The sequence below is a fragment of the Ricinus communis genome, chromosome 1 (genome assembly GCF_019578655.1).
Source record: "Ricinus communis isolate WT05 ecotype wild-type chromosome 1, ASM1957865v1, whole genome shotgun sequence".
In the NCBI taxonomy this organism is placed as follows: domain Eukaryota; kingdom Viridiplantae; phylum Streptophyta; class Magnoliopsida; order Malpighiales; family Euphorbiaceae; genus Ricinus; species Ricinus communis.
Genome location: NC_063256.1, coordinates 36,026,212 through 36,051,209, shown reverse-complemented (window position 1 = coordinate 36,051,209; position 24,998 = coordinate 36,026,212). Strand labels below are relative to the sequence as shown.

The window sequence follows — 24,998 nt, the reverse complement described above, 5'->3', positions numbered from 1 at the left end:
CAAGGAAGTGTATATTTCCTTTGACGCTTGCTGTACTAATAAATAATACAGGAAGGATGATTCTAGCGTTATCTATTGCTTTCTTGCCCATCACTAGCTTTTACTCCATGTGTCTATGATCTTATTTTATCCTTATCATTACATTATTGGTGTTGTTTTGTATTGTCCAGAGTCTCAGTTTACCCAGTTATGGACCGAAATGTTTTCCCATGCATGAAAGACAAAGAAAGGAATCGAACAAGAAACACCTAATCCCTCTTGTCATGGACTTGTAGGTATTTATAGTCTAATTGCGTGACAGTCGCAATGTGCACTTGTTTGATTTAAATCTGGTGTTTCTTATTATTTATCTTTTAAGATCTTCAATTTTTCTTGAGAGATTTTAAAATAATAAAGAATAATTTGGATTGAAAAAGTCAATTAATTTATTTTATTTTATTTTTTGAATTTAAAGAATTAGTTTTTAAAAGAAAAATATAGATTAATACACTTCCAGCATGTAAAGACAGATAGAGATGTGTGTTTGGGGCTATATCTATGTTTTGTGCCTCATGGAAAAACAACTGGAGTTTCAAGCTCAGGAGTATGTATACGTATTCTGCTAATTCTGTTACAATGTCAAAAAAAACATGAAACAAGAAAACAGAACATTGATAATATAACCTCTGTCAAAAAGAACAGTAGAGTAGAAATGAGGACCAATCACTTCAGGTTTTCTAATATTTTGCAGGCTCTAAAGGACTGATGAAGTGATGGAATTAGTTTTCTTTATCAGAAAAATATGTACCTTGTAAGGATAACCTTCCTGTTGAAGCTAAGCAAAGTTGATATAAGTAAGCAAATGGCAATACTGCGAGTTCTTAAGATACCAGTAGGAAGCTTCAGATGATCATGAGTAGTAAATAATTGTGTCCTAGATGCTTCTCTTCTATAATTTGAGACAATGATTCCAGTAATGGTGCTTTTGGATTGGCATTAAGGCGATATCATGCTGCCAGAAGCAAGATCTTGCTCAGATAAATTGTCTGCTAAAGTAAAAGTGTTCAGGTCTAGCTGTAAGATAGCTAGCTTTCCTTATTGTTTTTGTCTTATTTTCTGCTATGTTAATAGCTTTATTTTCTCTTGTTAGCTTAGTTTAATTACTTAAGTTAAAGCATTGACAATCCTATTATACAATGCATGTAGTTTTGAAGGTTGCTTGTAATAGTGTACAAGCTTTTCATCTTTTTATTTTTTAGCTTAAGTTGTATATGTACTTCTGGTTTTAGTTAATGATATTGATAAGTTTTTCCAGCAATCTTTTCTTATCCAACTTTATTTGCATCTTCATTTTCTTAAAGAGAATTAACAACTGGTATTAGAGCGTAATTGATCTTTATAGGATCTGTGAAGCAAATTATTTTTGTTTTTCTTACTCAACAGAAGCTTGCTTATTCTGTTCCTTAGAAATCTCCTTTAAACACTTGCCTAAACACTTAAACACCTTTCCCTTTCTTTTCTCTTTTCAAATCAGAATCATGTCTTCTTCAAATGGCTTTGTCATTGTGCCTCCTCCAATCCTAAGACAATTATTCAAAATGGGTTGTCAAAATGCAATGCTATTTGCAGCCCTTTGATCTTTAGAACTATGTTGAGAATGACAGAGACCTACACCCTTAGGAAACAATCCAGCCTTGAATCAAATCAAGATTTACAATGAAGAGAAAGCAAAGATATTTAGAGCCAAGACCTACATTCATTCAACAGTCTCTAATTCTATCTTTGATAAGATTATTTGCTTCAATACACCTAAGGAAATTTAGGACTATTTGAAAGAGGAGTACTAAGGTAATGACAAAACCAGAAGGATGCATGCATTAAATCTGAGAAGGAAGTTTGAGATGGAAAGAATGGTGGATAGTGAAAATGTCAAAGATTTCACAGATAGATTGATAGCCATTGTCAACAAAATTAGACTCCTTGGTAAAGAAATGTTTGACAGAAGAGTAGTGGAGAAGATTCTAGTCAGTTTGCCATAAAGATTTGAGTCCAAAATTTTTTCTTTGGAAGACTCAAGGGACCTTACAACCATTACCTTGCCTGAACTACTCAATGTATTTGAAGCATTGGAGTAGAGAAGGGCATCCAGACAAAAGGAGCTAGTTGAAGGGGCCTTCTTTGCTAAGCAAAGAGACACTCAATTGCAGAATGTAAATGTTAATGTGGGAGGAACTGGAAATAAACAAAAGCAGCATGCTGAGAGTAGTAAAGCAGGAGCAAAGAAAGGAAAGTTCCCTCCATGTCCTCACTGCAACAGGACAACTCACAAGGAAAGAAGTTGCTGGTACAAGCCTAGTGCTCATGCAAGAATTGTAACCAAAAGAGTCATATTGCTAGAGTATGTAAGAACAAGCAAAAGCAAGCTCAACAACCTCAAGCTGTTGGTTCACAACAAGCACAAGAAGAAGAATCTCTCTTTGTAGCTACATGCCTTGAGGATGTGAGTTCTGTCAAAACCTGGTTGATTGACAGTGGCTGCACTCATCATATAAAGCTGATCTAAGTCTCTTCAGTAGCTTGGACAGAATCTGTCTTACCAAAGTAAAGATTAGTAATGGTGCAAGGAGCCTAGCTCAAGGTAAAGGTGCTGTTTCAATACACACACCTTCAGGTATAAAGTCAAACACTGAAATTTTGCATGTGACGGAGATAGATCAGAATTTATTGAGGGTTGGTCAGTTGCTTGAGAAAGGTTATGCCTTGTCATTTAAAGGATTAGAGTGTATTATTTTTTATCCTTTAGGAGTTAAACTCTTTTCTGTCACTATGAAGCATAGGAGTTTTCTATTAGATTGGAGTCTAAAACTCAAGCTTCTCTACTAGTGTTGATGACTCTGTTGTGTGGCACAAGAGGTTAGGGCACTTCAATTTAGTTGCTTTAAAGAAAATGCATGCTGTTGTGAAGAATTTTCCTGTAATTAATGAAGTTAGTGATGTTTGTGGAGTTTGTGAGAAAGGAAAGCAAAAGAGACTGCCATTCCCATATGGTCAGTCTTGGAAAGCTACTCAGAAGCTTCAGTTAGTGCACACTGACTTTTATGGTCCTATGGACACACCTTCTCTGAATGGCAATATTTATTTCATTGCATTCATTGATGATTTCTCCAGAATGTGCCAGATTTATTTCCTTAAAAGCAAAGCTGATGTTGCTTCCGTTTTTTGGAAATTCAAGAATTGGATTGAGAATCAAGCTGATACTAAGTTGAAAATCTTGAAGTCAGATAATGGTACAGAGTACAAATCTAGCAAGTTTCAAAAATTCTATGACTAGTGGGATTGAGCATTAGTTTACTACCATATACACACCATAACATAATAGTGTATGCGAGAGAAAGAACAGGACCATAATGGAGATGGTCAGATGCTTGCTATTTGAGAAAGATGTACCAAAGAGGTTTTGGCTAAAAGGTCTTAGTACTGCTGTGTACCTCTTGAATTGACTATGAATAACTACTCTTGAAGGCAAGACTACATTTGAAGTCTGCTATGTACACAAGCCTTCAGTTGAGTACTTGACAGTCTTTGGGAGCATCTATTATGTTCATGTGCCTGACTAGAAAAGAACTAAGCTTGATAAGAAGTCTCAGGTTGGTGTTTTTATTGGCTACAACAATAATGTGAAAGGTTATAGGATATATAATACTATCTCAAACAAAGTGATAGTCAATAGAAATGTCAAGTTTGATGAAGGTGCTAGCTGAGATTGGGTCAATGATGGAGTGATTAGCCATGAATTACCAATTAATACTCCAATAGGACACCAAGAATAAGATGCAACTACTACACAATTTGAGGAACTTGAAATTGATGGTGTTAGAGGAAGCAAGACCTTGACAGACATCCATGAGAGGTGTAATATAGCTTCTATTGAACCTGGTAGTTTTTGAAGAACCAATTAAGCTTGCTGGATAGAAAGAAGATATGCAAGAAGAGCTCGACATGATTCACAAGAACCATACATGGATTCTTGTTGACAGACTTGAGAAACAGAAGATTATTGGAGTAAGATGGGTGTTCAAGACCAAACTGAACTCTGATGGTTCAGTAAACAAACTCAAAGCAAGACTTGTAGTGAAGGGGTATGCACAAGAGTTTGGAGTTGATTTCTTGGAGAGATTTGCACCAGTGGCCAGGCTTAACACTATCAAGCTTATTTTGGCACTTGCAGCTCAAAAACAATGGAAGATTCACCAGTTGGATGTCAGGTCAGCTTTTTTTAATGGAATGCTTGATGAGAGAGTGTACATTGAGAAACTTGAGGGATTTCTAAGTCGTGAAAATGAAGGTAAAGTTTGCTTGCTAAAGAAAGCTTTATATGATTAAAACAGGCCCCAAGGGCCTAGTATAGTAGAATTGATGAGTATTTTATCAATTTGGGATTCCATAAGAGCTTGAGTGAGCCAACTCTCTATGTGAAGGTTGCTGGAAGTGAGACTTTGATTGTCTTATTGTATGTTGATGACTCGTTGGTCACAGGTAGCAGTCAAGCTCTCATTCACAACTTCAAGGCTCAAATGCATAAGGAATTTCAAATGTCAATTTGGGGCCAATGAGTTATTTTCTTGGCATGGAAATCAAGCAAACTGATGGTGGGATCTTTGCATATCAACATAAATATGCAAAAGAGATTTTGAAGAAATCTCTGAGAGAGAATTCAAAGGCAGTAACAACTCCTATCATGAAAGGTGCAAAATTATGCAAATCTGATGAACATGAGGCTGCGGATGAAAGAAAGTATAGAAGCCTTGTTGGTTGTCTACTTTACTTGACAGCAACAAGACCTGATATACTCTTTGCTATAAGTATGCTCTCAAGATTCATGCATTGTGCTTCAAATTTGCATTATCAAACTGCCAAAAGAGTCTTGAGGTATGTGGAAGGAACTGCTAAGTATGGAGTTGTATTTCTTGCTGGCAATAAAGCTCAGTTAAACTTGGAAGGCTTTTGTGACAGTGGTTGGGCATGATCAACAAAGGACATGGGGAGTACTTCAAGTTACATTTTTAACTTGAATTCTAACATTTTTTCCTAGAGTTCGAAGAAATAGAAATTGGTAGCTCAATCAACAACAAAGAGTACATTGCTGCCACATCAGCTGTTAATCAAGCTATTTGGATAAGGAAGTTACTTGTGGATCTTGGAGCTCTAAAAAGGATTCCTACTCCCATCTACTGTGATAACCAGTCAGCTATTCTAATTACAGGAAACCTTGTGTTCCATGATAGAACCTAGCATTTCAAAATTAAGTTTCATTTTATCAGAGAAACATAGAAGGATGGTGAGGTCATTCTAGTGCATTGCAAGTCTAAGCAACAGCTTCATTCTAACTAAGCCACTTGCAAAGGGAAGGTTCGAAGAGTTGAGATCCAAAATCAGTGTTTGTAATTTGGATCAATTTCTGCAGATTGAAAAGCCAAAATGAGGAGAATGCTAAGTCTAGCGGTAACATAGCTTGCTTTCCTTGTTGTTTTTGTCATATTTTCTGCATATTAATAACTTTATTTTCTTTTGTTAGCTTAGTTTAATTACGTAAGTTAAAATATTGACAGTCCTATTAACCAATGCATGTAGTTTTGAAGGTTGCTTATGACATTTCATCTTCTTATTTTTTAGCTTAAGTTGTATATGTACTTCTGATTTGAGTTAATGACATTGACAAGTTTTTTCAGCAATCTTTTCTTATCCGACTTCATTTGCTTCTCCATTTTCTTAAAGAAACTTAACAAAAAGATCAATTCCAGGATGCTTCTGATGGCAAACTCAAGGGCCTTGGAATCCAATTGCTCAAGTGTCAAGCGCAATAGAGACTTCAGACCACTTCGTGAGTATTGGAAAAGAATCATGGACTAGCAACAATTCACTTCTGTCTCTGTTCCATGATTCATCTACCATTAGCAAAATAGAGAAATCAATTTTACCATACTGTATGATATGCAAGCAGGTATAACCCTGATCATTTTGCAATTTCAGACAGGACTTTCTCATGCTGCAAAATACGTAACCGGGTCGTTTATCTAATGTAAAACATATTATAGATTACTGAGTCAGGATTAAAGGCTAGTCATAATGTAGGAAAACTAATACAAAATAATCATATTTACAAAATGGTTTCCTTTATTAGGTCTCACACAAACGTATTACATTATACAGACATACATATGCTCACAAAACATAACCACCAAAGATTTACCAAACACTGTACATGTTATTTGCCACGCAGTCACGCCATTTAAGAGACAGAAAAGGAGGAAAAGAAAAGAAAAAGAAAAGAGAAGGAGAAGACAACTCAGCCAGAGATTTCAACAGCTTTGATATCAGGTTTCTTTATTTCCTCCTTAGGAACAGTCACTGTGAGAACTCCATTCTCCATAGAAGCCTTAACTTGATCCATTTTGGCATTCTCCGGCAGCCTAAACCTCCTCAAGAACTTGCCGCTGCTGCGTTCCACACGATGCCAGGTATCATTCTTATCTTCCTTCTCCACATTCCTTTCTCCGCTGATCTGAAGGACTCTGTCATCTTCAATTTCCACTTTCACTTCCTCTTTTTTCAGCCCAGGAAGATCAGCCTTGAAGATATGGGCTTCTGGAGTCTCCTTCCAGTCTATCCGAGTATTAATAAACGCAGAATTTCCACGAGAGACTAATGAAGATGGAGATGGAAATGGGAAGTCTTTGAATGGATCCCAAAGGTCGAAAGAAGAGAAGGGATCGAAGATGTTGCTTCGTGGGTTATCGAAAAAGCTTGGAATCATTGCCATTTTTTTCCTTCAATTGTCTTAGAAAGGAAGATAATTGGAATTTTCTGGTATAGTTGATTGCTGAGAAGGTGGTAAAGGATTGCTTCTTGATATCAATGGTGATTTGCAGAGATGATGGGACCAGTATTTATTAGAAGGAAAGGAGAATTCTGGTGAAGTCTGGGATAATCTCAGTGGCTTTTAGTTAAGCATGGGTCTGGTTTTTTCTCGAATCTGGAATACTTAACCATGAAGGTGTTGGACTTGGGCTTTCTCAATTACTCTAGAACTTACATGGGACCCATTGGGCAAATTATGCCTGCACGCCGGTCCACATTGCAAGATGGACCGGAGACAAAGATACGTGCGGGACAGCAGTCCCGCTTCTTCAGATTTCTTTTTTCTTTACATCTAAATTTATAATAAAAAATTAATATTAATATTTTAAAATATATATTAAGTAAATATTTCTATGTATATATAAATTAATTTTTTATTTAGACTTTGTACAATTTTTATAACTATTTTAATTTTAATTAATAATATAAATTGAGTTTAAGTACAATCAAAATATAATTTCTAATATTTTATAAATATTTATAATGTTATTACAAAAATAATAAATTAAATATTTTTAATATTTTTTAATTTGTATACATAAACTTAAATTTTATGTGTTAAAAATAAGTACACAGGTCAAAATATGTCATAAGCACGTGGTAGCAACATAATCACAAAAAGTATATAAAAAAGACAATTCTTTTCTATTTTATTAGTATTTGATTAGTATTAGTTAACGATCCTGGCTCAGTGAGTCCTTTCTTCCGTGATGAACTGTTGGCATCAGTCCTACATTTTATCTTCATGGATCGAGGAGAAAAGGGCTGAGCGAAAAAATGATTATACCATGAAAGAAACAAAGAGGTCAATCTTTTTCAAATATACAATATGTATTCTAGCAATGTAATGTAGTTGAACTCTCATGTCGATTCGAATGAATCATCATTTCCAAAGAGGTAAATCTTTACCTGTAGAAAAAATAATACATGTCGAAAATTGTCACGACCCGATCTGTGGGCCAGTGACCGGCATTAGAGAATGGGTAGGCGTAAGGCCACCGAATCCCGTAGTAAGCCTGACACTCACTAACTCAATTAAATCTTATTAAATATTACTGATGCCACAATTTATTTTAACCGTTAATTTTACATATTTAATTAGGTTTGCCCGAAGGAATAGGTAAGTCTCGAAATTACAATAATTTACAACTAACAAATATATTATTTCTACTGTGAAGAATCTAAGAATTTTACAATTTAACATACCAAATCAATTACATCACCCGATGATGAAGGAGTCGAGTTGCTAGATAAGAGTCGCGGGGAGACTAACAATCACAGATCTGGAAAACAGTAAAATTGAGACTGTCAGCCTCGAGAGTGAGTTAAAATCATATATCCAAAGAAACAATTACAAAACGCTTCAATAACACATTTATTTAATTTTAAATAAATACTAAGTCATGCAAAAATAAACGTGTCATGCCATGCTTAAATAAAATAAAAATAAAAATATAACCTTCACATTCAACGGGACAGAGTACTACAGCAGAACCCTACTCTCAAGACTAAACATCTCGTCTCTCTCTCATTCTAACAGAACTGGCGCCCAGTGAGTGAAGCTCGACCAGGGTCCTTAAATCCAGTTCAACCACTAATTATCACTAACACTTTTAGTCTTTCGGCTCTTTTACTTCAATAAGACTGGCGCCCAGAGAGCGAAGCTCGACCAGGGTCCTTAACTCCAGTCTGGTCACTTAGGTTCCGAATAAGCCGGTGCCTAGAGAGCAATGCTCGACTAGGGACCTTTACTCCGACAAACACACTCTACTAAGCCAGAAAGCGATGCTCGATCAGGGCAAGTCCTAAACTTTCCTTTTTAAATTTACCATTTTACCCTTTTTCCATCACTCTCGGATTTATAATGGTGCACTCGTCAAAATACTATGTTCTACTCCCGTCCCACCCCGAGTCATCAGACAATAATAAATTAAGTGATGAAGAATATGATATAAGTGAATAGTAATCAAAGACCATGATACAAATGAATAATAATTAAATGAATAATTTAAACTTGTAATCAATTAATCACAATAGCTATTTAAAATTTGTGCATGACATGTGCATAACAGATATATGACTTTAACTCACAGCTTTGATGACCTCCTAGCTCTGCTCCGATGCCTCGGGTGGAGTGAGCCGAACTGATGGATTTCTCTAATCACGAAAAATAATTTATCAATAATGCTGAAACAGTTGACAATTAACTCTAAGTCTAGATCCCTAGAATTGACTGTCTAAAAGTCTCGACTCGAGTAAATTCTACCGAAAATTCGGCAGAACCTCCCCTACAATACGGATATTTACCTCTCGTAAAACGGGTCCAGGACCTGCCAGAAAACACTTCGAATAATTAACAATTCATTTTAACGAGAGTCGGGTCCCCGAGACTTCACTAATTTTCTGACTCCTTTACACATCACAAAATACAACCTAAGGCACGTAGTCTGACAAACAAATATTTTAACATACAATATTTTCTAATATTCAACACAATTCAATAAACATATAACTTTACCAAAGAATTCTAAAATCAACAGTCGGGAGAATTAGGAGCTGATCGCTGACTCCTCCGACCGAGTTCGATCGATGATCCGAACACACCAACGGACTCAAAACGACGCGCTGATGACGATCCCCGCTTCCGATCTTCTGATTCGACCCCCAATCATCCAAAGAGATTTACGGAAGATCTCAGCCGTCAATTTACAAACGGCGTCCGATCTCCAAGCCTTCGAGCTTGGTGAGAGTCCGGATATGTCCTCCGATCATCCATCCCCCCATCGGAGCTCGCTGGAAAAGCCAGAAAACCCGGCTGCCACCCACTTTCTCTCTCCACTGCGAACTTCCATCTCCGGCCACCATTCGCATCGCCGCTTCCGCCAAAAGAAAGCTCATGCCGATGGGAGTCGATCGCTACTAGAATTAGTGGCCACCAACACCGGAAATGCCACGATCGGCATCCAAAAAAGGCTGCCACTTTCCTTCCGTCACCGACGCTGCCCACCCTCGGCCACGACGCCAGCCTTGTGAGCTCGAGCCCGGACGGACGCCTCCCGCCCGACGTTTTCCCCTTCTCCTTCTTCTTATTCCTTCTTTCTTTTCTTCTTTACCATTTAGTCCCTAAACTTTTTTAATTATAACAATTTCGTCCTGCAAAATTTCCAATTAACCCTTAAAATTTTCTCTAACTTTTCAATTAAGCCCCTAACTATTTAATTTGGGCCAAATTAGAATTATTAAAAATATACAATTACATATATACCTTTGCTTTCAAATGTAAAATTACTGAAAAGCCCTTGCCAACATATTTAATCATAAAAATACCAACATACAAATTTTCATTAAAACCCCATATTAATAAAATTATACTTTTAATCCTTATTCCAAATTAATTTTTCAATTTAATCCTAACACACAATCAATTTAATTTGTAATACACCAGAATTTTTATATATTTAGTAATGAGTTTTTATTTAAATTAATTTTTTTTTATCTTTATTTGGTTTAATTGGAATGATTTAAATGCAAATTTTGAATTTTAATGTTAGACAATTCAATGAGTTATTTTTTCTATACCCAATTTGTTGGATCTTTAAGAAATTAATTAAGTAAATTATTTGGAAGGTAAATTAAGTAAATTATATATTAGAAATTTATTTTTGGATGAGGATTAAAAGTATAATTTTATTTTTATGGGGTTCTAATGGAAATTTGTGAGTTTGGTATTTTTGTAAATAAATATGTCGGTTAGGGGTATTTATGTAATTGTGTGTTTTCAATAATTCTAATTTGGCCCAAATTAATTAGTTAGGGGTTTAATTGAAAGGATAAAGAAAAGTTTAAGGGTTAATTAGAAATTCTGCAGGATGAAATTGTAAGTAATTAAGAAATATGAGGGACCAAATTGTAATAAGGAAAAGTTTAGGGGTCAAATATCGATATTGAAAGAAAGGAAAGAAGAGAGTGTCGGGGGAGAGAAAGAAAATCGGGGAAGAAGGGAGAGAAAGAGAGAGAGGCCGGTCTTGCGTCGTCCAGTAGGTGGTATGTAGCGCTGAGGAGAGGAAGCCGTGAGACTTCCTTGCCGTCGTGCATTCCGGCGTGATGGTATTGATCTTGGTGGCGATCGACTCCTCTTAGCCTTGGCTTTATTTTGGTGGCGGCGGTGTCGACAATGGTGGCCGGAAACGGAGATTCACGGTGGAAAGAGAAAATGGAGGCAGGCGAGGTTTTTGGGCATTTCCGGCGATCTCTGGCGAGCTATGGACGATCGGAGGGCATATCCCGACTCTCCTCAGCTCAAGGTTCGCAATGGCACCGGTTTCGTGGCGATCGAACTTCGTTTGTGAATCGACGACCGAGATCGTTTGAAAATTCTCTCCGAATGATCGGGTGTCAGATCAAAAAATCGGAAGCCGGGATCGTCTTCAGCGCGTCATTTTAAGTCCGATGGTGTGTTTGGATCGTCGATCGGACTCCGTGAATTTTCTCCCGGCCCGTTAATTTTGGAATTCTTTGATTTAATTTGTGTGTCTATTGATTGTGTTGAGTATTTGATGATATTTGTGAATCAAAAATAATTATTTGTCGGATTGCCTGCCATAGTCGTGTTTTTGTGCTGTGTGGCGGAGTTGGGAAAAATAGTGAAGTTTGGGGATCCGACTCCTGTTGTTTGGATTGTTGGATTTTTGAAGTGTTTTCCGGCGGATCCTAGACCTTTTTTAGGGGGGGGGGGGGGGGGTAAATGTCCGTGTTGTAGGGGAGGTTCTGCCGAATTTTCGGTAGAATTTACCGAGTCGAGATTCTTAGACAGTCAGTCCTAGGAGTCTAGACCTAGAATTAATGATCGATTGTTTCAGCATTTTGATAAATTATTTTCCGTGATTAGATGATCTGTTTGTTCGGCTCGCTCCAAACGAGGCACCGGAGCAGAGCTAGGAGGTTGCCCAATTCTATGAGTTAAAGTCATTTAATCATTGTACTATTGCTAAGTCTGATTTTAATATGCTATTTTAGAATTTATGCTTAATATGATTATTAGTATCGCAATATAAATGATTTCACTTGATTATTGATTATTAAAAATAATATAAATATTATTATTAGTAATGTTATAATAATACAAATGTTATTATTTTTCCTCACGAATTGCGCGTTGCTTTTCCCTAAATCTTTAATCTTTACTTCGATATGTGTTGGATGATTTCATTAGACGATGATATTTTTTTTAAATGTGATGATTGTGACTTAGGAATGTGGCTTTCATAGAACATGCCACCTGATGGGTTACATCAGGATCGCGTGCGCACCGGTAATGATCATGGACATGTAATAAGATTTTTATGGGTTAGCCCTGGTCGAGCATGGCTCTCTGGGCTGATTTGAATAAATTGTGGTAAGAAGATTATTATGAGTTTTGCCTTGGTCGAGCATGGCTCTCTGGGCTGATTTGAGTAAATTGCCGGAGGTAAGGTCCCTAGTCGAGCATTGCTCTCTGGGTGCTGGCTTATTTGGATACTTAAGTGACCAGACTCGAGGTAAGGTCTCTGGTCGAACATTGCTATCTGGGCGCCAGTCTTTTTGGATTAAGAGAGCCAAAATAGCTACTAGAATTTGGAGTTAGGATTCTACTGATCGACTCGTCCCGTAAAAGTAAAAAATATATTATTTATTTATTTATTACGGTATGATTATAATATGAGTTGTATTTACGTGCATAGTTTGATATACTGATTCGAATAATTAATATTTTCTGTGAAGACTGCAATAGTCTATAGATTATTTGATTTTAATTCACTCTCGAGACTGACAGTCTCAAATTTTTTTTTTTCAGATTCGTGACTGTTAATCTTCCCGCGACTCTTACTCAGTAACCCGACTTCTTCATCATCGGGTGGTGTATTTGATTTGGTATGTTAATTTGTAAAATCTTAGATTCTCCGCAGTAGTAATAATAGAGGTATCAGTGGTAATTTTCAGGAGTTTCGAGTCTCGCCTAATTCTTCAGGCAGACCGATTTAATTGTGTAAGATTTAATGTTAAGATAATTTGTGGCTTTAATAATATTAATTTGAGATGAGATTTGATTGAGTTAGTGAGTGTCAGGCTTACTACGGGATTCGGTGGCCTTACGCCTACCCATTCCCTAGTGCCGGTCACGGGTCCACGGATGGGGTCGTGACATAATTAATCAATTTGCTAAACATTTTTCAATTAAAATCTAATACCATTAGCTAACTAAAATGCCATTTTTTCCAATAATTCTTTTATAAAAAATATCCTTTACAAATTCTTCCATAACTCTCAAATATAATTTAATTTATATAATTCATTTGTGAGAAAATTTGAATAACCAAAAATATAATTTATTTCTCAAATAATTTACTTAATTAATTTCTTAAAAATCAAACTAATTGGATATAAAAAATAACTTCTTTATTTGTCTAGCATTAAAATTTTCATTAAATCATTCCAAACCAAATAAAAATAAAGTAAAATTAATTTAAATAAAAATTCATTTATTAATTATTATTATTATTATCATTATTAAAGAAAAATTTGGGTATTACAAAAAAATTTCATAAATAATATATATATATATATATATATATATATAATTTAAAAATTAATATAACTAGTAATACTTTTTTTTTTGTATGTAGTCATATTCTAAATAATTAAAAATCGATATGCTTTCCGTAAATAATAAAATAAATTCTCTATTAAAATAATATAATATAATATTTAGAAAATCTTCATATATTAAAGTTTTATATTATTAGTGAATAAAACTAATTTGCACATTTGAAAATTTAAATTTTTTTATCCATATGTAATTGACAATTGCATAACAAAAAATGTTACATTTTTATAATGGATATCAATATTCATCATTTATAAGATAATATTTATTGTTTACTATAACGATGTTCATTTTGTATTCTGTCAATTTTTAAATGCTCATTATTTTAGTGAAAAATGTTCATCATTTATGATCTACATGTTTATTATTATCAATCAAGTAGTTATAATTTTATATATATTTCTCAAATCACAATAAAATATTTATTTTCAGATGAAAATGATATTGACTCTTTACGAAAGTTAAATTTATTATTTTTGTGACGCATATTGAAATATTTTTATAATTGATATAACTTTTCACAATTTATAGATATAATATTTATTAATTTGTTAATAAATATTTATTATTAATGAATACTTTATTTATTGAAACATACATATATAATATAGACATAATATGAATCATCTTTACAGTTAATAAATAAAAAAAATGTCAAGCTAAAATTATTTTATAAATATTTATATTGTGGTACAAATATCTTTTTATTAAAATAAATAATAAATAATGAACATTCGACGTTTAAATAACAAACATTCAGTATATGTTTAATGAATATAAGTTAATAAACATTCAATATTAAATTAATAAACATAAATTAAAAAAAAATGCTCGTCAAAATTCTGACGCAAGTGTCACATCTAACCGAACTAAATTACAATATGGTTCAGAATGAATGATATAAAGCCTCGATCCATTGTAAATTATAACATCGATAATAAATTATAAAATTATAATTTTTAATTTGATAACTGAATTAAATAACAGTAATTATAAAATATAATTAATATTATTATATTAATAATTGTTTTTAGTTTTCAATCAGAGGACCTCACATCACAATTAAATTATGGTAAATAATATACCAATTAATGATATCGATGTATTCAGAGTTTTGAGAATTTTATTAATATTAAAAAAATAAAGTAAATTATAAGTGCAGTAGTTTATAATAATATAATTTTTTAACAAGAACCTGTAAGGCTTAAATCGAATTTATATAAAAAATTTATATATTATTTTTTATGTAAATTGCTAAAAAATAAATTTGACTTGAATTTTAAAAATATTCATTGAAAATTTACATAAAGTTATCATGAATTTTAAGAATATTCATTGAAAATTTACATAAAGTTATCGGAAAAGATTAAATTAATAAGATTATAAAATTCTAGATTCCATTTAAAATTTAATAAAATACATTTTTTGCGATTGTTTTAGTATAATTTCTATCATTTTCTTTTATGAAAATAATAATTCATCGAGTCTCTTGTACTTGTTAAGATTTAAATTGAGAATTTTTAATTTTTAATTTTTAGGCTTTATAACAATTAAAAATCTAAAGTTTATTAGGAGTTCTTAAATATTATCAAATTACTAATATAAACTTGGATTTTAAAGTATTAAATATTCATATTGAAAATCATACGAAGTAAAAAGTTAAGATGCAAATATGTTTATTTTTAGAAGGTGAAAGTTCAGGTTAAAGTTGTTTTTAGAAAGAGTGTAAAATGATGGATTAGGACAGGACTATTTGAATAGAAAAGGTTAAAGGATGTAACATGGCAAGGAGTTCCCCATCAATCAAAGTCATCTTTCTGTCTTTATGAATCAAGGTCCCCCCCCTTATTATTATTGATCTGCTCAACTCAAAATTGCCCATTCTGATGGTTTTCAAGTGAGTGTTAACAAAAGCTGTAGTGGGTTAAAGAGGAAGAGAAGAAGAAAAAGAAGAAGAAGAAGAAGAAGAAGGGAAAGACAACTCCAGTGTGAGAGGAACCCTGCTTCTTTTACAGTTCAAAAAGAGTTGTCAAATCAACTTCCAGCTTTTCACACTTTGGATGTTCTATATATTACTGCTTTGGAATAATATATCCCAGAACGATGATCTCTAGCTGTTGATGCATTTTCAGGTATGCCTGTTATAAATTTGAGCTTTAACTTTCTGAAGTTTTGTCCATTTACTGATTATGACTTTGTTTTTAGATGGATATCATGAAAACTGTATCATCAAATTGATTTAATTTCTACAACAGCATATATTTAATAGATTATACAAGAAAAGATTGGAAAAAAATCTTTTTCTTTTCTAGTTGATAATAACAAAATAAACTCGTGGGGCCAACGTGCTTTTCTTAGAAAATGCCAAACTGCCAGCCAGAGAAGTGATGCTATAATGAGTTGTCATCTGATATAAACTGCTAATAAAACCAAAATGCCCACTGCTTTAATTTTTACTATTATTGTTGTTATTGCTATTGTTCTTCATGTAAAAGAGGCATTCTTTTTGTTTTTATATATATGCTCTCCAATATTGTAACTAATGAAAAGCAAGATATAGGACTGATAAGCTGCATTCGTATTGTTAGATTGGGAGAGGAAGAAGCAGAGATGGATAAGCAAGGAAAAAGATGCCGCCGCCGTGTGGTGCTAGTGCCATGTCCATTCCAAGGTCATATTAATCCAATGCTTCAGCTAGGAACCATCCTTCATTCTAAGGGCTTCTCTGTCACCATAATTCACACCCAGTTTAACTCTCCTAATCCTTCCAGCCACCCAGAACTCATCTTTCTACCTATACCGGATGATTTATCGGATCAAGAAATAGCGTCCGGGAATTTGGTAGTTCTGATATCAGCACTCAGTGACAAATGCAAAAAACCCTTCCAGGAATGCTTGCTTCAGATGATAGTACGACAGGATTCTGATGATGAAATCGCTTGCATCATAGATGATGAGCTTATGCACTTTTCGGAAGCAGTAGCTAGTCAAATGAAGCTTCCAAGCATGATATTGCGCACTATCAGTGCAGCCACCTTTATTTCTCGAGTTGTCCTGCTTCAAATACAAGAAGGCGGTTCTATCCCCTTCCCAGGTATGAACAGAAAAAATGGCTTTCTATTTGTCATAACCGAAGATCTCATTATCTTACATAGTAAATCTTGATAATTTCTTCTTAGCATTAGCATTCTGAATGTGCAGATGCTATTTCACTGGATCCAGTGCCTGAACTTAGCTCTTTAAGGTTCAAAGATCTTCCAATTTCCAAGTTCGGGTTAACAAATAATTACTTGCAGCTGATATCTCACACATGCGATATTAAAACAGCTTCTGCTGTCATTTGGAATACCATGGATTGTCTTGAAGAACCATTGTTGGCCAAGCAGCAGGAAAAGCAATTTCCCATTCCAATCTTCAAGATAGGCCCTATACACAAATTTGCACCAGCCTTGTCTAGCAGTCTGCTAAACGAGGAAACCAGTTGCATTACATGGCTAGATAAGCAAATTCCTAACTCGGTTCTTTACATAAGCTTGGGAAGTGTAGCTTCCATAGATGAAACAGAACTTGCTGAGATGGCCTGTGGTCTTGCAAACAGCAAGCAACCTTTTTTATGGGTGATTAGGCCTGGTTCCATACATGGTTCAGAGTGGATTGAATTATTGCCTGAGGGTTTTATCGGAACTACTAAACAACAAGGTCATATTGTGAAATGGGCACCCCAAAGGGAAGTGCTAGCACATCCAGCAGTGGGAGTGTTTTGGAGCCATTGTGGTTGGAATTCGACATTGGAGAGCATATCTGAAGGGGTTCCAATGATATGCAGACCATGTTTTGGGGATCAAAGAGTGACTGCAAGGTATGCGAGTCATGTTTGGAGAATAGGGTTGCAATTGGAGAACAAGTTGGAGAGACAAGAGATAGAAAGTACAATAAGAAGGCTAATGGTAGATGAAGAAGGAGAAGGAATAAGGCTGAGGGCTAAAGATTTGAAGGAAAATGTTGAGATTTGTTTCAGGAAAGGCGGCTCCTCTTACAATTCATTGAATAAGTTAGTAGAATTTATGTCTGTAGCTCAAATCAACACAGCTAGAGATGTCAGATAGATATAGAAGAACATTGAAATAATGCACTAAAATGTAGGGCAATTTGTTGAACAAGGCAGTTTTAATTGTTGCTGTTCTGTTTCTATATTTAACTTTGAGTTCCATTCCAATCATTAGCTTCCCTGCATCGGTTATGATGATTTATACTGCTACAATTATGCCAATCTGCTAGTTGATGCACAATTGGTGCAATTAATCTAAATGCTACATAACAATTCATCTGTTAAGTTAAATGCCAAGGAAATTAACTGCAAATGAAATTGAAGTTCCTGACACATTCTGCAGTAGTACCTAATCTTCCCTGCCTATAACTAATTTTCGTTCAGACATAATTAAAAACATATCTATTCTCACCTTTTGACATATAATATGAGTTTGACAAATCACATTCCTATTATTTCAATTTAGTTAGTTGTCATCATAACAAATCAATGAAGATTAAAATTAAAATTAAATTATCTAAATCAAAATAAATTAAAATCTACTATATAAACTAAAATCAAGTGAAAATTTTGGTAATTATTGGCATAATTACCATCCATTTATCTCTTTTTTTTTTCATCATGCTACATGGTTTTTATTTGATTTATGGATGTTTGATTTTTCTAGTTAATAGTAATTCCTTTCAGCCAAAAAATAAAATAGTTGATAGCTAGTAATTAATAACTGATAAATGTGGACCATTAGATAAAAATTCTTAATTAGCCGCTATTGTCGATATATGAAATGAGCATTTAGGATTTAATTTACCTTTTTAATATATTCTCATCAATATATAATATTTCTAAATTTCGATTTTTGTATGTTATATATGTTGGTGTAGAAGAGAGACATTCACCCAGCAATTCCATTTTATTTAGAATGTCTCTTGGTGTAGTTCTAATCTGTTACTAATTCTACAAAGGATAACTCTCTTGCTGCAGTCCTAATCTGTTACTAATTCTACCAAAGTCTAGAGAAATATATCATTGGCAAGTTTGATATCATCTTAACGCAAAGATGTCAAGTCTCTTCCCGGATATTATTTTTGATGTTCTTTTGCGGCTGCCTGTGAAAACTCTCTTACGTTTTCGGTGTATTTCAAAATCCTATTGTACACTAATTGACAACCCGGATTTCATCAAGGCTCATCTCGATACATCAATTCAGACCAAGCCCCGGAAGAAGTTGATCCTCCTTCGCCACCAATCCAATGGGGTTGCTGAGTTTTATGCAGCAGATCATAATGGCGGACTCATTGATCCAATTAAGCTAAAGAGCCCAATCAAATCAAAAAGTAATGGCACCCGGATTGTAGGATCCTGCAACAGTTTGGTTCTTTTGATGCAAAACACTGACAAACTCCTGTTATGGAATCCTTTCACTACTCAGTACAAGATATTACCAGAACCCCAAAGAGAAAAGGCTACTTTCACTAGCCAATATTTGCAGTATGATGTTTTTGGTTTGGGTTATGATGCTGCAAGTGATGACTACAAGGTTGTAAGGATTCAGAAGTATAGAAGTAAAAAAGATGGAGTTGGGATTTACAGTTTGCGATCCAACTCTTGGACAAGACTCCACGATTTCCCTTGTGACAACTATGAGTTCGATTGGACAGCAATGGGAAAACATGTAAGTGGTACTCTGTATTGGCTGTGTGCTAAAGAAACATATTCGGTAAGCATTGTTGCTTTTGATATTTTAACTGAGAAGTTTCACGCACTGCAAATACCTGCGCAGTACTCCAGACAGTATAATAAGTTGCATGTTGTAGAAGGGCGGCTCTGTCTGAGTTCAAGGCGGTACGCGGATTACCATAAGACCAAGCTTAATTTGTACGTCGGTGAGAAGCATGGAGCTAGACTTACCTGGAGCAAAATGGGCAAGATTATGTATACGAGGAGTGGACGAGATTTCAGCTTTTTGAAACCTTTCTCCTGTTTGAAGGATGGGGATAAGGTTTTGCTGGATATAGAGCTCAAAGACATTATTTGGTATGGTAATATGGAAGAGTATGTAGAGGTTTGGAGGGATTTAACAACATGTTGGGAAAATCTAGTTTCACTCGGTAATGGTAATGCAATATGTAGATGATTTGTGTTTCAGCATGTTAATTAAGCAGGTGTAACTTGTAAAATGTGTTTTCAGAGAACATAATTTGCAAGCACTTCTGACATTTATATGATTAATGAAGCAGTTTTGTCTTCATTGGTTATTAAGAAGAATGTCATTGCTTGGTTATGATAATATGAATTTGTTAGTATAGAATACGGGATCTCATTTTGGAGTTTGCTTTCGTTGAAAATATTTCAGTTGATTGCCTATGCATCTGCAGAAGCTTTCCTCTAGTGGTTTGATTAAATGTCAGACTCCTTCTAATCTCCTGATTAACTCAGGTTTGGTTTTCTGAAGAAGGTATTTTTCTTTTATCAGGATTCGTGGCTCTGCTCTTGTGTTACTTGTTGTTTCTTCTCTTGGAGGCTTTGCTTTTATATGAGGGCAGGCCAGCTTGTATTATTTCAAATAATTGATATAACTATCAATTATTCATTATTAAATATTAATTATAAGAAAGTTCCTTCCAACAATTAAATTGAGGAACTAATAAACTCCACTAAGTCCTTCAAGGAATTATAGGAAGATCCACCTTCTATTATTTCTGATTCTGCCATCTCCTTCAAATGCATAGCCCTCTGCCTCATCTCTTTCCCTTCTTCATCAACCATCAGCCTCTTCACTGCTCTCTCTATCTCGGCTCTCTCCAATTCATCCTCTAATTGCAAACCCACCTTCCATACATGGCTTACGAATCTTGCATTCACCTTCTGGTCTCCAAAGCTTGGTCTGCATATCATTGGAACCCCTTCACATAAACTTTCTAGTGTTGAATTCCAGCCACAATGGCTCCAAAATCCTCCTACTGCTTGATGTGCCAAAACTTCCTTTTGAGGTGCCCATTTCACAATGCAACCTCTTTCTCCAACACTTTCTTTAAACCCTTCAGGTAATGCTTCAATCCAGTCTGAGTTGTCTATCGATCCAGGCCGAATTACCCACAGGAAAGGTTGCTTGCTGTTAGCTAAACCCCAAGCCATTTCAGCTAAATCTTTCTCTTGTATTGTAGCTAGGCTTCCTATACTTATATAGATAACTGAATTTGTAGTTTGCTTCTCAAGCCATGAAATGCAGTTGATGTCTTCTTCTATTAAGCTACTACGTGATACTGGAACAATTTTGTGCAAAGGTCCTATTGCAAAGATTGGAATTGGGGTTTGTTGTTTGAGCTGTGCTAATGATGTCTCTTCAAGGCAATTCATGGTATTGCAAATGATGGCCTTAGACCTTCTTATATTGATTGCAGCAGCTAAAAGTTTGAAGTAATTTTCTAGTGATCCAGAACTTGGAGTAGGCAAATCCTTGAGTCTGAGAAAAGGATGCTCTGGTGCTGGTTCGTGCGACGAAGGATCTGCAATTTGGCCTCAAAAATTAACGTTCCATTCATAAATAAGAAGATACAATCGATTTTTTTCATGACAATATAGTATTAGCTTTTCAACTTGCTTGAATAATCCTATAGATAGGGATTCCAAATTAGAGTACTGAAGCATTCATCTGGAACCAAAACAGGCAGATGCCTGAAACAAGGTTTCAATATGTTAATGAGGCGTAAACATCAACATACCTGGTAACGGAATTTGACATTGCGACCTGAGCTGATAAGTGGCACTGGTGCGAACGAGGAAAGTAATAGCATTGTAAGTGCGAAATATGATGCTTGGAATTTTTAGATTATTGGCAGCGGTTTCAGAAAAGTATGATATTTCATCATAAATGATGCAGGCAACTTCACCCTGTATCTCCTGTTGTTGCATTAGCTTAACCATACAATCTTGGAAAGGTTTTTCGCAGTTGGCGTTCAGCTTCAGAACAAGGCCGATTTTGTCTGGAGAAGAGATATCATGATCTGATAAGCCATCCGGAATTGATAGGAAGTTGAATTCAGGGTGGTTTGAAGGGTTAGGATAGTTGAATTTGGTGTGAGCTACGGTGATCGACAAGCCCTTGGAGTAGAGGATGCCTCCAAGTTGAAGCATCGGATTTATATGGCCTTGGAAAGGAGATGGCACTAGCACTAGTCGGAGATGCTTCTTTCTCTGATCTTCCATTTCTATGTCACCGAATCTGAACAAGCTCCCAACAGAAAGTAATGGAAAATGGAGGGCACCTCTTCAACTCTGTTTTTTTAGAATTACAGACGTACTGGCAACTTCCTACACATGACCTCAGGTTTACCCTCAAGATTTCCCTGTTGTATTTGGAATTATCATGGAGATCTCAGCTTGAAACAAGAAGCAATCTGTAACAAGAACAAAAGAAATAAATAAAATTATCTGAAAAACTGTATGAAAGATTATGAAATGCTGATGGCCGGAATCTGTAAGCAAACAGTGAATGTGGAACAAGAATAAATTCCATACATCTTAGTTTATAATTTATTCTTAGTTCTATATTAATTTAGTTTGGACTAGTGTACAATGCAGATGACGCATATCATGACATACGAAAAGTTAATAATGGCCGAATACTAAGTTGCACCGAAATAAAAAAGAAAATTGGGCATGACAATGATATAATACCAAATATAAATATTTTTAAAAAGAATTAACATAATAAATTAGTACATGAGAAAGTTATTATAAAAAATGCAAGTAAAAACAACCATTATCTAAGAAGTTGCTAATGTTTTTCCGCACTAATGATGATTGAATTGTCCTGGTTCATGTGAAAACTTTCCTTGCAAATTTTTTCTAGCTAATAAAAAGTTATAATTTGGTAAAAAACTTATAAAAGAGGAATGGAATTGATACCTTAAAAGAATTAATTTATTAATGATGTCACGATCCGATTAATGGGCTTGTGACCGACACTATACATACATAAACATATTATTAAACCAGCCCAACATAACATTCATAAATCTCCAACTGGATACTAGCAAGATTTCAAACTTGTTACATACCAAATCCAAACATAATATGCTAGGTATATTCCTGCAGAGAGTTTAGAATTTTAAATAATTCAAAATGTAAAGGTAGAAATTAATTATAATAAGCTCAAAGAAGAAGGAAGTCGAACTGTCAAATGAAAGACGACAGATAACCTAACTATCACCTGAAAAACTTAAAATTAAGACTGTCAGCCTTAAGACTGAGTTAAAATCATATAATCCTATAACAATTACAGTCTCTTCAATAAAATATTTATTTAACCAGAATAACATATCATATTATATTAAAATATATGTCATGACCGTAATTCAAAAAAATACAATTTAAATATTTATGGGAAGAGTGCCTCAGCAGAACTCTAACTCGGATACTAGCAGCTTTTTGACTCTTATTCCAATAGGTATGGCGCCCAAAGAGAAAAGCTCAACCAGAGTCCTTAAATCCAGCCTAGTCACTTGATTCCTAGATAAGCCGGCGTTCAGAGAACAACGCTCGACCATGAACCTTCCTCCGATAGTCAAATTTTCATAGCCCAAAGAGTTATACTTGACCAGGGCAAAATCCAAAAATAACATTTTACTACATGTCTATGATCAGTACTGGTGCGCACGCAGTTCTGATACAATCCATCAGGTGACATGTTCTACTGTCGTCTCATCCCGATGTTACAATCATAACATCAATAATAATTATAAATATAATCATAAGCAAACATAAATTATTCAATAACATATTAAAAATTAAAATTTAATAGTATCGAGTATAACAAATATGAAAATCAAATATAATAATGATAATAATATTAAAATAATAGTAAATATGATAGCAAAATAATAGTAATTATATTAATAATGATATCAAAAATATCAAAAATAAAATTTATAATAATAATGCTAATAATAATAATTATTATTAATCAATTAACAATTCATTTAATTTAGACATGACACAAAAACAGTTGATTATATGACTTTAACTTATAATTCTGCTGCGTTCTATAGTCTGCTCCTATGCTTCGGGTGGAATTGACTAGACGGACGGAGTATCTATTTACAAAAATACTTAGTTAATAAGATTATTTTAATTTTTTCTAGACTTAGACTCCTAGATTAGAATGTCTAAAAATTTCAGACTCGAAAATTCTATCGAGAATTTGGCAAAATCTCCTTTAAAATATAAATATTTACGCCCCGTATAACGGGTCCAGAACCTACTAGAAACACTTCAAAAATATTCCACAATTAATTAACAGGAGTCGGGCCAATAAAACTGCATTATTTTTCCCTGACTCTGCAATACTACAGATCACAATTAATTACAGACGGTCTGTCATAATATTTATTTCACAATCAGCAAACACAAAAATTTTCTGATATTTAAACTAATCAAACACAACTACATCTGTCATAAAACAGAACAATAATTAATCATACTAAATAATTTGTAATATCTATATCTAACTCATAATTAATTAAATCTAATTAAATTAAATTATTAATTAATAATTAATAGCAACAATATTTTTAAAATTATATGAGGTCAAGAATTTAAAATTTTGCACATTCGGAAAATACTGGAGTCCGAAAACCAATATTGCTAACGATGTCGGATTTTGAATCCGGAAGCGCCAAGTTTGAGTTACGAGGAGTCCGAAAATGTAAAAGCTTTTGTTGGAAACTCACCGGAAGCCACCGGTCGAGGCCGAAAAGTTTCGGCTCCAGCGAGACTACACACTACTGCCACAGGAGTAAAAACAGCAGGGGAAGCTGGGCTCGGGGGTTTTCGATGGCGAGAAGCTCGTTTCCGGCGTCGGATAGAGGGCAGCGGGCGGTTGATGCACGGCGGCAGCTCCCTCTTTCCCACTCTTGACGTTGGCAGGGAGAGGGGAGGAAGGAGAAGAAGCGGCGTCGGCGAGGGAGAGGAAGGGGGAGAGAGTTGCCGGCGACTGGAGGGGCGGCGAGCGCAGAAAGGGGGAGGCGACGGAGGAAGGGAAAAGAGAAAGGAAGAAGAAGAAGAAGAAGGGGGAAAAAGAAGAAATCTTTTAATATAATTATTTATTATTATTATTTATTTATTTATTATTATTTATTTAATATTATTTTTTTTAGGGTATTACAAATGAAACTATGAATTTATTAATTATAAATAAAAGAGTCCACTAAATATATATTTACTTTAGATTTAGATTATCCTGAAAAATAATGAGGACAACAGAAGGTGCAAATTAAGAAGCCTTTTGCACACCATTTATAAGAAAAAAGGAAGGAAAAAAAACTTGTACTACACATAACCACATTGCTGTGTAGTACATTCTACTGCTAAATAAACACCACCAAGAGTTTATAAAAAGAATTAAGCTAA

At 34.5% G+C, this 24,998-nt stretch overlaps 4 protein-coding genes across 5 annotated transcripts; 2 read left to right on the top strand and 2 right to left on the bottom strand.

Moving 5' to 3' along the window:
* Nucleotides 1-6,133: 6,133 nt before the first annotated feature.
* On the bottom strand, nucleotides 6,134-6,996 carry LOC8279804 (17.3 kDa class I heat shock protein). The gene has a single exon (XM_002520418.4). It carries the CDS (start codon nucleotides 6,797-6,799, stop codon nucleotides 6,326-6,328), a length of 474 nt encoding a protein of 157 aa, XP_002520464.2. The 5' UTR covers nucleotides 6,800-6,996; the 3' UTR covers nucleotides 6,134-6,325.
* An 8,325-nt stretch (nucleotides 6,997-15,321) lies between these two features.
* LOC8279805 (UDP-glucose iridoid glucosyltransferase-like) lies at nucleotides 15,322-17,759 on the top strand. Of its 2 annotated transcripts, XM_048370456.1 has the most exons (3): nucleotides 15,322-15,672; nucleotides 16,129-16,634; nucleotides 16,742-17,759. In XM_048370456.1, exons 2-3 carry the CDS (start codon nucleotides 16,151-16,153, stop codon nucleotides 17,644-17,646), a joined length of 1,389 nt encoding a protein of 462 aa, XP_048226413.1. In that variant the 5' UTR covers nucleotides 15,322-15,672; nucleotides 16,129-16,150; the 3' UTR covers nucleotides 17,647-17,759. The 2 variants fall into 2 exon arrangements, with proteins under 2 accessions (XP_048226413.1, XP_048226412.1); XM_048370455.1 differs by lacking the exon at nucleotides 15,322-15,672 and having other exon boundaries at nucleotides 16,006-16,634.
* Nucleotides 17,760-18,616: 857 nt separating this feature from the next.
* LOC112535066 (F-box/kelch-repeat protein At3g06240) lies at nucleotides 18,617-19,995 on the top strand. The gene has a single exon (XM_025157566.2). The coding sequence runs from the start codon at nucleotides 18,646-18,648 to the stop codon at nucleotides 19,720-19,722; it is 1,077 nt and encodes a 358-aa protein (XP_025013334.2). The 5' UTR covers nucleotides 18,617-18,645; the 3' UTR covers nucleotides 19,723-19,995.
* Nucleotides 19,996-20,142: 147 nt separating this feature from the next.
* On the bottom strand, nucleotides 20,143-24,655 carry LOC8279807 (UDP-glucose iridoid glucosyltransferase). Its single transcript, XM_002520421.4, has 3 exons — nucleotides 24,320-24,655; nucleotides 21,311-21,985; nucleotides 20,143-21,094 (listed from the first exon to the last, which is right to left on the bottom strand). Exons 2-3 carry the CDS (start codon nucleotides 21,792-21,794, stop codon nucleotides 20,217-20,219), a joined length of 1,362 nt encoding a protein of 453 aa, XP_002520467.2. The 5' UTR covers nucleotides 21,795-21,985; nucleotides 24,320-24,655; the 3' UTR covers nucleotides 20,143-20,216.
* Nucleotides 24,656-24,998: the final 343 nt, after the last annotated feature.

Coding starts and splice junctions, on each gene's coding strand:
- LOC8279807 (XM_002520421.4), bottom strand. CDS start 21,794: ATGGAAGATCAGAGAAAGAAGCATCTCCGACTAGTGCTAGTGCCATCT. Junction 21,095..21,310: donor ATGTCAAATTCCGTTACCAG/GTATGTTGATGT, acceptor GCCAAATTGCAG/ATCCTTCGTCGCACGAACCA.
- LOC112535066 (XM_025157566.2), top strand. CDS start 18,646: ATGTCAAGTCTCTTCCCGGATATTATTTTTGATGTTCTTTTGCGGCTG.
- LOC8279805 (XM_048370455.1), top strand. CDS start 16,061: ATGCTCTCCAATATTGTAACTAATGAAAAGCAAGATATAGGACTGATA. Junction 16,635..16,741: donor CGGTTCTATCCCCTTCCCAG/GTATGAACAGAA, acceptor CTGAATGTGCAG/ATGCTATTTCACTGGATCCA.
- LOC8279804 (XM_002520418.4), bottom strand. CDS start 6,799: ATGGCAATGATTCCAAGCTTTTTCGATAACCCACGAAGCAACATCTTC.